The 15,220-nt window shown below is 39.6% G+C and overlaps 1 protein-coding gene across 15 annotated transcripts in view; it reads right to left on the bottom strand.

The window, feature by feature from the left end:
- DNM3 (dynamin 3) overlaps positions 1–11,219 on the bottom strand; it is a 542,471-nt gene extending 531,252 nt beyond the window's left edge. For 8 of the 15 annotated variants that reach the window (XM_021063639.1, XM_021063643.1, XM_021063644.1 and 5 more), the window contains exon 1: positions 10,869–11,203. In XM_021063639.1, the coding sequence (XP_020919298.1) occupies positions 10,869–11,029 (161 nt within the window). In that variant the 5' untranslated portion in view covers positions 11,030–11,203. Of the gene's footprint in view, positions 1–10,868 lie in introns of all 15 variants that reach the window. The other 7 variants (XM_021063646.1, XM_021063647.1, XM_021063649.1 and 4 more) reach the window with 5 other exon arrangements.

Genomic DNA, 15,220 nt, shown 5'->3' with positions numbered 1-15,220 from the left:
GGCTATAGAACATTTCTGTACCTCAGCCTTAGCTTATATTCCTGCTAAGTAGTCCTGCTTCTCCAGTCAGACTCTTTCAGTTGTTTTTCCCACTTTCATCCCCATCTTTGCCTACAACTTCATCTAACATTTCAAAAGATAAAGACAGGCTAAGAACTGTTTATTCCATTATCACAGAATCAAATACTTTGCTTAAAATTCATTGTCCAGGAGAATATCTGAAAATAATTTCAGAAAAATTCATTTTAATTCTATTATCTCTGCTAATAATTCTACTATGCTCATTATCTCCAATAATCACCATTTACTTTTTTTATTTTTATTTTTTTTATTTTTTTTTTTTTTATTTATTTTTTTTTTTTGGTCTTTTTGCCATTTCATGGGCCGCTCCCGCGGCATATGGAGGTTCCCAGGCTAGGGGTCTAATCGGAGCTGTAGCCTCTGGTCTACATCAAAGCCACAGCAACTCAGGATCCAAGCCGCATCTGTAAGCTACACCACAGCTCATGGCAATGCCAGGTCCTTAACCCACTGAGCAAGGGCAGGGATCAAACCTGCAACCTCATGGTTCCTAGTCGGATTCGTTAACCACTAAGACACGACAGGAACTCCAATAATCGCCATTTAAACCTTAGCATATCACTTCACTTTTCTGAGGCTCAATCTTCCACATTTTTAAATTAAGCTTAGTAAAACATGGCTTTGGGAGTTCCCTGGTGGCTCAGCAGGTTTAGGACCTGGCATTGTCACCACTGTGGCTCAGGTTGCTGCTGTGGCGTAGGTTTGGTTTCCACCTGGGAACTTCCACATGCCAAGGGCACAGCAGAAAAAAACAAAACAAAACATGCCCCAATATGCTCTCAGGGATACTGTAAGGATTAAAAAAGAGTAAATAAAAAGTACTTGGGAGGGAAGAGTTAACAAACTGGATTTATGTTGTGTATATCTGTTAAAAAAAAAAAAAACACACTAGGTATTGCTAAATGTGGGTGATACTTTCTTTGAAAAAGACCCAAATATACATTGTTAGACTGATCTAAGAGTTAGTATTTTGATGTTAGATGTAATTTTCCAACATGCACAAGAGAATTTGCAAATACACATTACTATCTATTGTCTCTCCTGAATTTACTAGAAAATATCCAGTCTGCAAAAAAAAAAAAAAACCTCTTAAACTAATAGCAACATTTTATTGAAAGCATTATTACAGACTGGGCACATTACACATTACTATCTATCCTCTTCCCTAAATTCACTTTTGTTTTAAAAATAATTGGAAATGTCCATTCTAGATAAAAGACTAAAACTAATAACCATTAAAGGAGTTCCGGCACCAATTCCAACATGGGGAGGTAGTTTCCCACACCAAACAACAAGCAGGGCTCTGGACATGAACTGGGTGTCCTACAATTCAGCTCAATTCTGACACTATCTACACCTGGAGAAAAAATCAGATTCCAGAGGCTGACAGCTCAGTCCCACAAGACCGCCCTCTCCAGCAACATCAGGCACCAATCCCAAGGCTAGGTCGTTACCTATATTTCTGACCAACAGGCTACAGGCTGGAGTTTCCCACCACCTCCTTCTTGGTTCAATTTGCTAGAGCAGCTCAGAAAACTCAAAGAAATGTTTTACTTATTAGTGGTGTATTTTAAAAAGATATATATATAGCTCCAGAGTAGCCATATGGAAGAGATGCATAAGACAAGGTACAGGGAAAGGCCAAGAGGCTTCCATGCCCTCTCCAGGTGTACACATGTTCACCAACCTGGAAGCTCTCTGGACCTGTATTTTTGAACTTTTTATACAGTCATGATCAATTAAATCGCTAGCCATTGGCAAGTGATTCAGCCTCAAGCCCCTCTCCCCACACTAAAGGTTGAGAGGATGAAACTGAAAGTTCCAACCCTCTACTCACAAAACTGGCTCCACTGGCGACCAGCTCCCATCCTTGGGAGCCTCACTAACCTAAAAAATATGCCTTTATCACTCTCCACACTTAGAAAATTCTACAGTTTTTGGGAGCTATGAGCCAGAAGCCTTGGACGAAGACCAAATATATCTGAGAATTATAATTTAGCCATGTGAACAACAAAATATATTTTTTCTCATAAATCACAACAATACAGCAATCATTTACTACATGCTTATTTTGGGCCATATACTTTACATCATCTTTCTTGGAACTCACACATAAAACAATGAAGTCTATATTATTGTCTCTATATTGCAAATGAGGAAATTAAGTCCCAATGAAGTTCAACGTCTTGCTGAGAACCCATGTTTGTAACCAGTTTGGAGTCAGAAGTGGGACTGAAACACCAGTCAGCAAAGCCTGGACTTGATTACCAGAATATGACTCCTTTTCAAATATCTGTTTTTTGAGGATCTAAGAAAACAAATATCATAAATAAGATTAGACACCCAAATCACTTATTTAAATGGATTAGTCTTTTCAATTTCAAGCCATTGAAATGACAGACAACAAAGTCCCTCAGAAGCCCTGTGCATTCCTAATAGGTATGTATGTATTATTCCTGGGGATATCATGACCTTGAAACTAAGGGAAAAGAAAATGAGACACTCACAAGCACTCAGTCACACACTTTTAACTCCTGAATATAGAGCATCTTCAGCAGGAGTGTTAAAGGAAAAACAAGATCTAAAGCAACCCTGCAACATTTATATAATCATGGATTAAATAAATCATCCTTTTCCTCAACAATTATTTTGTCTTTTTATTAACACTAAGAATTTAACACATTAATGCTTTTTAAAATTGCTAAAATAATTTCTATGACATCAATGGGGCTCAAAGAAAACAAACACAAAAAAGTAAGGATATGAAACAGGCAAACTGAAAGGTGAGGATTTAGTATTCAAATATGCATTTTAATTTACCAAAAATCTCACCTATTTCTTTAAACACCAACTTTTCCATTTCTATAATTTATTTATACACAACTTTTAAGAAGCTTTTCCTGGTTTAAACAAAGCCAATCAGTGACCATTCCAGGCACAACTTTCTAGATAAGCCTACCTGGTGGGAAAAAAATAATAATATGCAAGAACATCCACAATATTTCATGTAGTCTTCTGAGCCCATTTGTTTCCTAACAGTCACAATTTACTCTAGAGTATATTATCTCAGCCAAATTTCCTGGTCTAAGCCTAAGAAAAATTCTGCTCCCTGTCTCCATACCCTATTGTGTATGGAGGAGAAAAAAAAAAAAAAAAAAAACTATTACTGCTGGCCTACCATCAAGAAAAATAATAGAGTAATGGAGGGGAGTATCAAGGAGAGGACAGATGGTCTAATGGAAGGGAATGGGAAGAGAGGTGGTGAGGCTGAAAGGCAGTCACTTTAAAACAATAACAGGAGGAAGAAAAGAGGATGAAATGCCACAGGGCTCCCAGTTCTGAACACCAAGTTCCAGGACTCAACTGTTATTCTATTTCTGACCTTGGGCAAATCTCATTTCTCTGTATCTTACTGTAGCTCCAAGAAGTTAGCAAAAATTAAGCAAGTTTGTTACAGAACCTAGTGAAGGCCAGTATTCCCTACTGATTTTAAAAATATATATAAAATTTTTTTAAAAAGCTAAGCCAACCAGGACAAAGAAAAAAAAAAAAAAACCACCAATCTGGTATTAATAAACTCGTTTTGTGGAACAGAGTTTAACTCAATAATGCAAATCATTGAGTGTCAACCTTCCCTCTGCCTTTACTCTTTTCTCTTTCTAAATATATTCTATCCTCAGGTTTGCCTTTAGAACGTTTTCCTTGACGTTTTGTTTTCCATTTACTCCACTTTAACTGAACACTTTATTCTTAAAAAAGAACATGCAATTCACCTCCCTTAAGTATTAGTGCCTTAATGTCCTTAGTTGGTCTGATCTATCCTGCCCTCAATGCATCCAGTTATATTTGTAATCTCTCCAACCTTTTTTCTTTTCCCTGCTCCTCTTCTCTCAGGCCCTCTCCAATATACAGTGTCTCTTTGCGATAAAGTGACAATCTAAATTCAATGCCTTGTTATCAAGTCAAACACCGAGACACAGATCACCACCTCCCTGCTTTGACATCGATACTTCAGTACACGCAGCCTTGAGCTAAAATGATACTGGCTGCCAAATGACACTGGTATCTCAAATATTGTCTACTTTCCATCATATCACAATTCAATTTCAGAACTGTTGTTTTTAATAATTGTGGGTTTTTTTGGAAAAATAAACTGATGAAATGTATTTTGTCCCATTAAGTCTGCAAAATACCTTCATTTTACAAGATCTTTGAAAGCTGTGGTTTTATTCCTTCTGCTGCCATGCCTCTTTTTACATAGACATCACTTCCTAAACATTCATACTTCCTTCTATATTCTTATCCAGTATACTTAGAACTCAATAATACATACTCATTGACTTTACTTGCCAATGTTTCTCAAGAGTATCAGCAAGAGTCATATCCAAGACTAAATCCCAGATTGGCCACTTACTAGCCATGTGACCCAGCACAAATTATTTGTCTCTCTAACCCTAGTTTCCTCCCTTATTGACACTGGGATGTGAAAACAACAAAGGTTCAGAAGGCATGGAAAGTGTGTAACAGCCTCCATGCCTACTATCAAGTAAGGCTAAACAAATACTGTCCTCCTTCTTCCTTCCATTTTATAAAAATGTGTTTAGTATAACATAATCCATCAGAATTTTAAAATTAATTATGAGTGTGAGAAAATGCAAAGCAGAATCAGATACAGGCAAAACTGTGGCCATACAGAAAATAAATTAGATCATTTTATACAGTACATTAGGCTCAGAGTTCTCTTGAGTTGGCTATGGTGAAAAGGAAAAATTCATCTATTCCTTTTAGATGCTTGCATTCCTCTCTTAAAATTAATCATAATAAGTAAAACATCATAATTTAATTCTACTTATTAGCCCCAGTACAAAGTACTTACTACCTAAGACAAATACCTAATATATTAAATGTAGGTCCCGTTGATAGAGAACTCAATAGCCTACCCTCTATCATGGCTCATTATTTTTAAGTTTTATTGAAATATTGTTAATTTACAAGGTTGTGATAATTTCTGCTGTACAACAAAGTGACCCAGTCATACATATACACATATCTACTCTTTCTCAGATTCTTTTCCCTCATAAATTATCACAGAATACTGGGTAGAGTTCTCTGCGCTATACAGCAGGACCCCACTGATAACCCACTGCTAAGTTTCCATTCCTTCAAAGTTCTGAATTATGCTTGCCTAACTTCACTCTTAAGTTAGTCCAATGCTTTTTTTTTTTGTCTTTTGTCTTTTTAGCTTTGCACTCATGGCAAATGGAAGTTCCCAGGATAGGGGGTGAATTGGAGCTGCAGCCACTGGCCTACACCACAGCCACAACAATGCCAGATCCAAGCTGTGTCTTCGACCTACGTCACAGCTCAGCGCAAAACTGGATCCGAGGCCAAGGGGATCAAATCCACGTCCTCATGGATATTAGACAGATCTGTTAACTGCTGAGCCACGATGGGAACTCCAGTGCATTTTTTGATATTTGTTCATCATAAGTAAATTTCAAAACAGACATCCTACCCAGTCCTCTACTAGTTGTTTGCTTGTCAGATATTAATAATTAAATTGATTGTTATAAATCCTTCCAACTGTAAAATTGTGATAACCTACATAATGTGAATTAGGCAAAAATATCTTCATAACTTCAGGTTTTAGCAATTCATTATTGGATGAAACAAAGTTTATATTTCTGATAATTTAAATAGATCCTTGGGGACTATGAAGTATGATTTTCAACAATTATCATATTTTATTGTTAGGGCCAATTTATCTAATAACTTTAATATTTGGAAGCCATTTGTTGAAAAATATTCACTAGGAAGTTCCTGTGTGGCACAGCGGGTTGAGGATCTGGTATTGCCGCAACTATAGCACAGGTTTGACCCCTGGCTTGGGAATCTCCACATGCTGCAGGCACAACCAATAAAAAAAATATACACACACACACACAAATTCAGATGCTTTGCTATTTTAAATAATCTTTTCCCCTCAATACCAACGTAATTATGAATTAAGAAGTTTACTAATTAATATGAATGCTTCCGTGCTTAGTTCTACTTAGTCCCATTTGCAATTAGAGAACTCTTACCTCCTCAATTTTTAAATACTCTCTTGAAAGCAGTCAAAAGATTTAAGAATAAAGTCGTATCTGTCCAAGTCATATAAATGTCTTTGGATTTTTTTTAAACTATCTGGGAGTTCCTGTCATGGTTCAACAGTAACAAACCCGTCTAGTATCCATGAGGACACGGGTTCAATCCCCAGCCTTGTTCAGTGGGTTAAGGATCTGACACTGCCGCCAGTTATAGTGTAGGTCGCAGATGCAGCTCAGATCCCACATTGCTGTGGCTGTGGTACAGGCCAACAGCTACAGCTCTGATTCGATGCCTAGCCTGGGAACTTCCATATGCTTTGGGTGCAGTCCTAAAAGACCAAAAAATAAATTATCTGGAGTTTCCATTGTGGCTCAGTGGGTTAAGAACCTAACAATGTCCACGTGGATATGGATTCGATCCCTGGCCTCGCTCAGTGCGTTAAGGATCCAACATTGCCGTAAGCTGCTACACAGGTCACACATGTGGTTCAGATCTTGTGTTGCTGTGGCACAGGCCTGTAGCTGCAGTTCTGATTCCACCCCTAGCCCAGGAACTTGAGCATGCCACAGGTGCAATTGTAAAATGGAAAAAAAAAAAAATTATCTGGTCATATCTGTTCAACAACAGCATCAAATGGCTCTCTTTTAAGGTTCTCCTGCAAATTATCTTTAGAAACCTCACAATCAAATATACATTATTTGACATTTCCTCATGGAAACGAACTCTCTCAACACAGCCAATTTAACTTTTTATTTGGCCCCCCTTAATCAAAAAAAAACTTATCCTATCTGTACAAAACTGAAAGTCTATTTATCATTCAGGCTAGAATAAAACAATGTGAATCCTCTGCCTATAAAATTAGCACTGAAGAACTAATGTTTCTAACAAGTATATCATTAAAAAAATGTTTGCACATTAGCAACTAGTACGGTTCTCACTTAACACCTCTATAAACAAGTTATATTCCCTCTAAACACATCCTTAAATAAAAAACCCAATTACATCCTAAAATAAAAAACCCAATTACATCCTAAAATAAAAAACCCAATTACATCCTAGAGGTCCCTTCAAGAATGTCTAATGTGGTAAAGAAATATACTTATCTTTTTACTAGTGTTGCTTCTGCCTAAAAGGTTACCTCAAACCCTCTGTGAAATGAAGTAGACATACATAAATAAACACGAAAAAATTTATAATAGCAGTTTCTTATTTATTTAGGTGGTGATTTTCAGTGTGATCAAAGAAAGAAGTTCAAAGTATTTATCAGAGAAATTGGCAAATCTCAATATGGAAGGGGGTTCAATATAGTACAGAGGTTTTACAGCACAATAGAGCCCAAATACCTCAGACTGAATCGTAGTGCCACTGTTTTCATGTTAAATTAAATTCACCTTCAGCAAGTTATTCATATTTTCTAAATATGCCTTTAGCAATTACTCAAACTCTCTAAATCTGAATTTCCTCTTCTATAAAATGCAACTCTCAGGAGTACCTTCCTCTTTAGGGTTTTATGAGGATTCAATGAGATTATCTACGTTACAGCACCTAGAATAGCACCTGATACATAAGAAGCCCTCAATAAATGCTGTTATCATCACCATCATATCCCTGCACTGTTTAAAAAAAAAAGGATGTAAAAGTAGTTGAATAAATTCTTCTGTACACACTAGATCAATGGGCAGACCCCAAGCCATCTAGTGAACCCCTATATTCAGACCATGAGTCTCAGCTTCTACTCATTAGACCTTAAGCTGCCTCTCACTGAGTATATCTGACCCGAACATCCAAAAGAACAATCTGATTACTCATACTAAATCACATTAATATGTAAATTCATCACTTCAGCAATAAAAATCACAAACAAGTAGTTCATTCACAACTCGTTTTATTCATACAATCTCAAACACATCACCCCAAAATTTAATTTTAGAGCTACAGTTAAATGAGGTAACGTATTCACATGCAAATTCATTCGGTGGTATCAAAAAAATCAATATAAGCAAACAGAGAGGAGAAGAGATGATTAGTCCACTAAACATGGATTGTTAAATGTTGAGAAAATGTATCATTATGTTGAAGAGAACAAGCTTAAATGATTAGCAAACATTATTAATTTACACGAGTAATGACCCCTTGTTTTATAACTGCATTCGCTAACTGCACAGAAGTCAGTCTTAAAATGAAACAGCTATATGTAAAAGAGGAAAGTTTCATTCTTAAAGGATCTTATCTTAATCGAAAAATTTCTGGCTAACGAAATGATAAAAGGTTATAGTATAATACTAGTAGTTTTTTCCATCTAGAATGAATCTCCTAACAAAGTAGAGAATTCCTCTTTCCCTAAGGTTGGTTTATAATTAGAAACTAGATTCCTCAATAATTCAATGATTGAAGTCTTTATTAAAGTCAAATGACCTTTTTAATTAAATTTTTCTCCTAATATACAAGCTCTGCTAGGTAGGCGTCATCTCTATGGTAATAAAGCCTTGCTATATTTCTTAAATGAGTTTTTTCCCCTTTATGTCCATCCTTTTCTTTGATTTGACATTCTACCAGTAATTATTGGTAAAGCTTTAAAAAATATAAGAAATGACTAATGTATTCTGGTAAATGCTCTGATTTATATATTTATGATGCTCCTATTTTTCATTCTATCCTAAAAATATGCTGAAGCTAAAATATTTTACTCCTTCAGATTTTTTTTTAAATTCTCATTTGAGGAGTACAGCTAGTGAAGAAAAATGTTTACAATTTTATTATCACATTAAGGGATGTGTTAGGGTTTGAAAATCTGGAAAACAGAATTAAGATACATGCATAAAACTAACATTAGGTTCAAATGCTCTTGCCACAATGCATTTAATATACAGACTCATCCAACAAAAGATGTATAAAATATGGCCAATGCATTTGAATTACTTACAACTTTAATCTTTAAGTATTAGTTTAAAAGACAAAAGTACTCAAATGTCTATTAAAGCACCCTGTTAAATTCTCTGGAATTTAAAAACCCAAAAATACAATGTCATCAAACCTCACTATCCCTATGGATACCACTTTAAATTTAATGAATTTCATTGGCAATACATTAAAAAAGTAAAACCCTTGAGTATGTAACTGCTGTGTGAACATGTTTGAAATCACATATTCCTCTATCACTTCACCATAAGTCTATGATGACGAAGGCAAAATGCTTTATGATCCCTTTTTCATCATTCAAATTAATGATAAAAACCAAGCAAAGTGATTGTGACTTAGTCAAAGACATTAGCCAACTGTCAGCAATTTCACTCTTAATTAGGTTTCTTAGATTTCTAGTTAAAACAGAAAAAAAAAAAAAACCCTAAGAGTATCATCTGAGAGAGCATCATCTGAGAGAAAAGAATATACACTTTATGGATACTAGCATTCCAAAAGAAGATATGAATTATCTAAATCTTACACATCACCAAACCTTAACAACAACAACAAAAACCCAGCGACCTTCTGAATCCTAAATCACTAACCAGCCAAGTAAAAAGAGTGAAGTACAATCTCTGTATTGTACCCTCTCCAGCCCACTCTCTCAGCTGCTGTACATTTCTACCTGCTAACTACTAGGAAACAGATTTCAGCTTTCTTAATTCTTTCCGATGGGCTTTTCTTAACAAACGTGTGCACTCCTCAGGCAAGGCCATTAAGGTAAAAATCCCTCATGAATTGTTCAGTGGAAAAAACGCTGATTTCCAATTTAAAAAATTAATTATTTAGATTTTTCTGAATTAAGAGTGACTCAAAACACGTAACTGTAATTTTGATACAGCATGTTAACTTGAAGACTCGCAGGACAAATAAAAGCTAGCTTAGGTAACCGAAGATGATGCTGGGGGAGGGGGCGAAGAGAGTGCGAGAAGGATGCTGGCTGGTCCATTCCGAGATGATGCAGGAATGACATGGCACCTGGACAACACATGTCCACGTCTACACCCCCCACCCCCCGCCGAGTCTGTGCCTCGCTTTCTCTGACATATGCCTGGAGCTGTGGCTAGGTGCACATGCAAACACACAACCTTTTATTCTCCCACTCCCAAAGAGGAGAATGGTGGGGAAGCGTCGGCCCGTTAAAGCTTCACCACAACAAACGGTTCCTTTCTCCTCCCACCCCGCCTCCCCTGCTAGAGGCAGGCGACGACTGTCTCGAACAGTAGACAGCTGAGAGGAGCCGAGAAGCAGGGTGAGAAGGAAAGCATCTCCAAGGGGGGGGGGAGGAGGCGGGGGAATAAACCCCCAGCCTCTAGGAAAGGGGGTCGGGGAGGCTGACAGGAAAAGGAGGATGATGCTGAGCCGGGAAAACAGGAGAGGGGGACTGGGAAGCGCCCCGGGTGCGCTCTGCATCAGGGCTGCCCGACCGCCCGAGGCTGGCGCGCAACGCGCACGGGGCGGGGGAAGTCGATCTCAGGGCGGACCCCCTCCCCCGACTCTCCAACCGGAGGACCGGGAGGAAATGGCTTTGTATCACAGGATGAAAGGCAGACAGGAGGGCCACCAGGCGGGGAGGGACGGAGGATGCCCGGAGCTGGGACGACCCCGCCCGCCTCACGGACACCGCTGCTCAGCCCTCCTTTACGCCGCAGCCCGCAGTCTAACCTCCAGCTCCCGCCGCCTGTCCACGCTCCAACGGCCCGGAGCGGGGTCGCCCCCACCCCCCACGCCCTCACCTGCCCACGAAGTTCTCGAGCACTGAGCTCTTGCCGGCGCTCTGGCCGCCCACCACAGCGATCTGCGGCAGCTCCAGCAGGCAGCTCTGTCCCAGCGCTGAGAAGGCATCCTGCAGACGGTTCACCAGAGGAATCAGCTCCTCCATCTCTCGGTTCCCCATTGTGCCTGCGCCGACGGCTGCCCGCTAGTCCCTGCTCGCCTCTGCGACCTGGCGGGGAGCCCCGGCCGCACCGCCCTAGCTGCAGCTGCCGTGCTCCGTTCAGTCCGCCGGTTCCAGCTCAGACGTCGGATCCCGCCGCGGTCTGGCCTCTAGTGCGCTCCTGACAGCAACGGTCCCGAAACGCGCCTGCGCGGGCGAGTGGAGGCGTGGCCTGGCTCCAGCTCCGCCACCGCCCCGCCACGCTGCCTTCGGCGGCTGCTCGGACTTGAGCTTCCGAGCCCTACGTCCCAACCCGGCGGGCAGGCACTGCCTCCCAGCTGCGGCCAGATGCCACCGCCTCTGTCTTTTGTACCAAGACTCATAGGCTGAGTTAACAACACTTAGTCAGGAAACAACATGAAATCAGCAATAGTCGGCGGCGCTGTTCCCTTTCAACAGCTACGAAGCCAAAGTCCAGTGGAAAGCACGGCCACCAATAACAACTCAGCACTGTCGCAGTGGCAGCGGCAGTAAAAGCACCTCAGCTGCCACCAGCAGTGCACGGCCTCCGGAGTGCACCTCCCAAAAGGAAACACGCCTGTTCTCACGCCCACGCTCGGGGTTGCGGGCCGGATGGGGTCTAAATTCTTACATTTCAGGACCTGCGCAGTCTGACCTTACCTAATCATTTAACTTTACAAGCTTGGTCCTCCTAGCCCCGCCTATTGCCCCGCACCACACCTCCTCTTCAATCTACCAAACTCATTCTGTTCTTTGAAAATTCTCGTGCCATTTCTCCTCTTACTGAATCTCCCTCTACAGGCTCCATAACCATGTACTCTGCACTCATTCTCTTAGATTTAGCAAACCAAGAAATGACTGTATATCTGGTCCTGTGACTGGTGACGGAGAGACAAAGACTAAGTCATGCTTCTACGGGCCTCCTTAGAGGGATCCTCTTCAATACTCCTTAGTATGTAATTCACGGGCCTTTCTACCTACATGAGGGCTTCCCGGTTACTTTAACTATACATATGGCTAGAGACTACAGAATCTAAATTCCTTGCCCACCTCTCTTCTGGGCCTGGACTGAAATCCAGTTTGTGCTAGACCTCACTGCCTGAATGTCCCACAAGTACTTCTGACTTAATTTATGCAAAGCTGAACTCATCATTTTTAGCCTAAGCATTTAATACTATAAATTTCCCTCTGACCACAAAAAGACTTATAAAAATGTCCATAATAACCAGAAAACTAAGAACCCAAATGTCCATCAAAAGGTGAATGAACCAACAAGTATGATATGTGCATACAAAGGGGATCAGACTTCAATACAGCAACAACTCAGCTGAATCTCAGATGCATTACGTTGAATGAAAGAAGCCAGAAAAGTACATATTATATGATTCCATTTATATGAAGTTCTCAAACAGGCAAAACTATTCTATGGTGATAGAAGTCAGGGCAGTGGTTGCCCTTGAGGGATAGGGATCAACTGCAAGAGGCATGAGAGACCTTTTCAGAGGTGATGGAAATGTTCTCTATCTTGATTGGGGTGTTAGTATAGATTTACCAAAACACAGCAAACTAAACATATAAGATCTGTACATTTCACTGTAAATTATACCTCAACTTTAAAAAAAAGTACTAGAAGAGAAAGACAAAACAGAACACATAATCTTCTCCAAGGTAAGTGGACACCTATTGGAATATCTCCCTGCATGCTTTTTCCAAGAATCACTCCTCCAGCTACCATTTGGTTGAAGCCAGAGCTGTCATGACAATAAAACGCACTAGGGCAACTGTGCTATGGCCACAACCTGATGCACCAAGGGAGCACTGAGCCAAGCTGTATCAGTCAGAGCCCTATTTCCAAGGACTATGGAATTCATGGGGTTGGGGGGCAACCAGTCTTTGAAGGACAGAACTACAGATAAAGTGTAAAATCTGAAACTATGGTTAGTAATGTTTTCATCGACAGAAGGGAGACGCAAAGATCCTGGTCTTTAGAGAAAGAGAAAAATAAGAGAGAGGAACAAAGAGAAGTCCTAATATACTTGTGTCCTCATTCTACTTCATCTCTGAGGCTCAGCTACAATCCTGCCATGAGTTCCATGAATCAGCCTCCCCTCATAAACTTAAAATAAACCCCCTCTTTGCCTAACCTGATTCCATTTGTTTATTGTTTGACCTGTAATCAAAGAAAGAAGAGTCCCAATAAATACATCCTCCAGTGTGGCCCTTGCTCAGTAAGACTACCACCCAGTCCCAGTCCAGAATCTGGAAATCATTCTAACTCCCTTTTTCTCTTCCTCATCCCCTATCTCAGCTTGGTTCCCAAATCATTATAACCTACAAAATATAAGATAATAAATTTGTGTTGTTTTGATCCATGAAGTTTGTAGTAATTTGTTACAGCAGCCATAGAAAACTAGTAAAACTAATGATAAACTCCTTGACGGCAAGATCTGAATTTGTAATGTGTTCCAAGCATGCTATGGACTGAACTGTGTCTGCTTAAAATCCACATGTTGAAGCCCTAAACCCCAGTGTGGCCGTGTTTAAAGAAGCAAGGAAGATTAAATAAGACCATAACGGTGGAGCTTTGATCCTATAGGATTAGTGAAAAAGAAAATTTTGGAATGGTAAAAACATCCCCAGAAACAATAATTTAACCTATCAAAGAACAGTACATTTGAATATATGAATTCAGGGATTCTTTTTTTTTTTTTAATCAGGCACATTCCACATATTTCTCACAGTGCCTGACCCAGTGGTTAATAAATATGCATGAAGTAGAACTGAACGGAAATGTAAGCATTTGTCATGTTGTCCTCTGTTATTATCACTGGATGACAATAGTATTTTGTTTATTTTTTAGGACTCACTCAAGTCCTTCAGTCCTTTCTCCAAAGGTTATCTCATGGGTAGATTATATATCTTACTGCAATGTCTGCAGGCATCTTTTGAGTACTGTTTAACCCAGTGAACATCCAATATAGATATACAGACTTTCCATAGTGTAGCCATTGCAGCTGACACTTATGTCTCTCAGGACTTCTTTCCTTTAGCCTAGAGGAGTGGTGAGAAGGTCAAGACTCCCAGTTTTATTGTCCATTATTTTTCATCAGCTGTCATCAAGAAGCAAAATAGGTCTGAAAGTGTCACTCCAGTCTCCTACCCCCTCACTTCTGTCAATTTGAGATGTGGCAGATGGAAACTCACCAGTAGTCTCATGGAAGCACAGCTAAATCTACACAGGACAGGACAGAAATACCAATAGGCAGGTTTCAAGTATGAAGAGAGAAGGTTTATGAAGAACTCTCTATATCACCTAAGTCTGATTTAGCAGCCAGTTTTTGTTTCCTTCTATCAAGTAGGTATAACTGTTCTGCTATAAATATAATCCATATATACTAAAGTAGAACAGAAATCACACAGGACTCCTTTTAAAGGGGAAGATTCCCTAGTGCTTTTTAATTCTCATTTATTGAATTATGAATCTCTCTCATATATATGTATATATTATTAAAATATATATAGGGTATGCTATAAATAGCCATTTATAATTATGTTTATGAAGCCTTTTTAATGACACAGAGATTCTATGAAGGAAATATTAAAGAGCAGGGTACAAAATTTTACATAAAGTATAATCATATCTACATAAAAGGGAAAAAAACTAGAAAGAAATCTGCCCAGAAATTCAGTGTTGGAGTTCTCATCATGGCGTGGTAGAAATACATTCGACTAGGAACAATGGGGTTGTGGGTTCTATCCCTGGCCTTGCTCAGTGGGTTGGGGATCCGGTGTTGCCATGAGCTGTGGTGTGGGTTGCAGATGCAGCTCAGATCTGGAGTTGTTATGGCTGTGGTGTAGGCTGGCAGCTGTAGCTCCGATTGGACCCCTAGCCTGGGAGCCTCCATGTGCTGCGGGTTCGACCCTAAAAATGAAAAAAAGAAATTCAATGTTATTCTCTATGACAAAGTCTGGTAGGAAAAATTACTGTCCTTTTCCTTTTATGTCTCAAACTTTCTACAAAGAGCATGAATTACTCTTACAATTTAAAAAGGTGAATGAATGACATTTTATTGAACCATAAATGGTTTGTATACACACCAGCTTATCAACAAAAAAAAGTGTTGCAGAACATAAGGTTAAAAGACCTTTGCAAATAAAAGCAGGAGTCCACAAGCTCCCCATCCCCAAAAC

Source organism: Sus scrofa, chromosome 9, assembly GCF_000003025.6.
Source record: "Sus scrofa isolate TJ Tabasco breed Duroc chromosome 9, Sscrofa11.1, whole genome shotgun sequence".
In the NCBI taxonomy this organism is placed as follows: domain Eukaryota; kingdom Metazoa; phylum Chordata; class Mammalia; order Artiodactyla; family Suidae; genus Sus; species Sus scrofa.
Note: the sequence above shows the minus strand (reverse complement) of the source record. Positions and strands in the feature narration are given on the sequence as shown.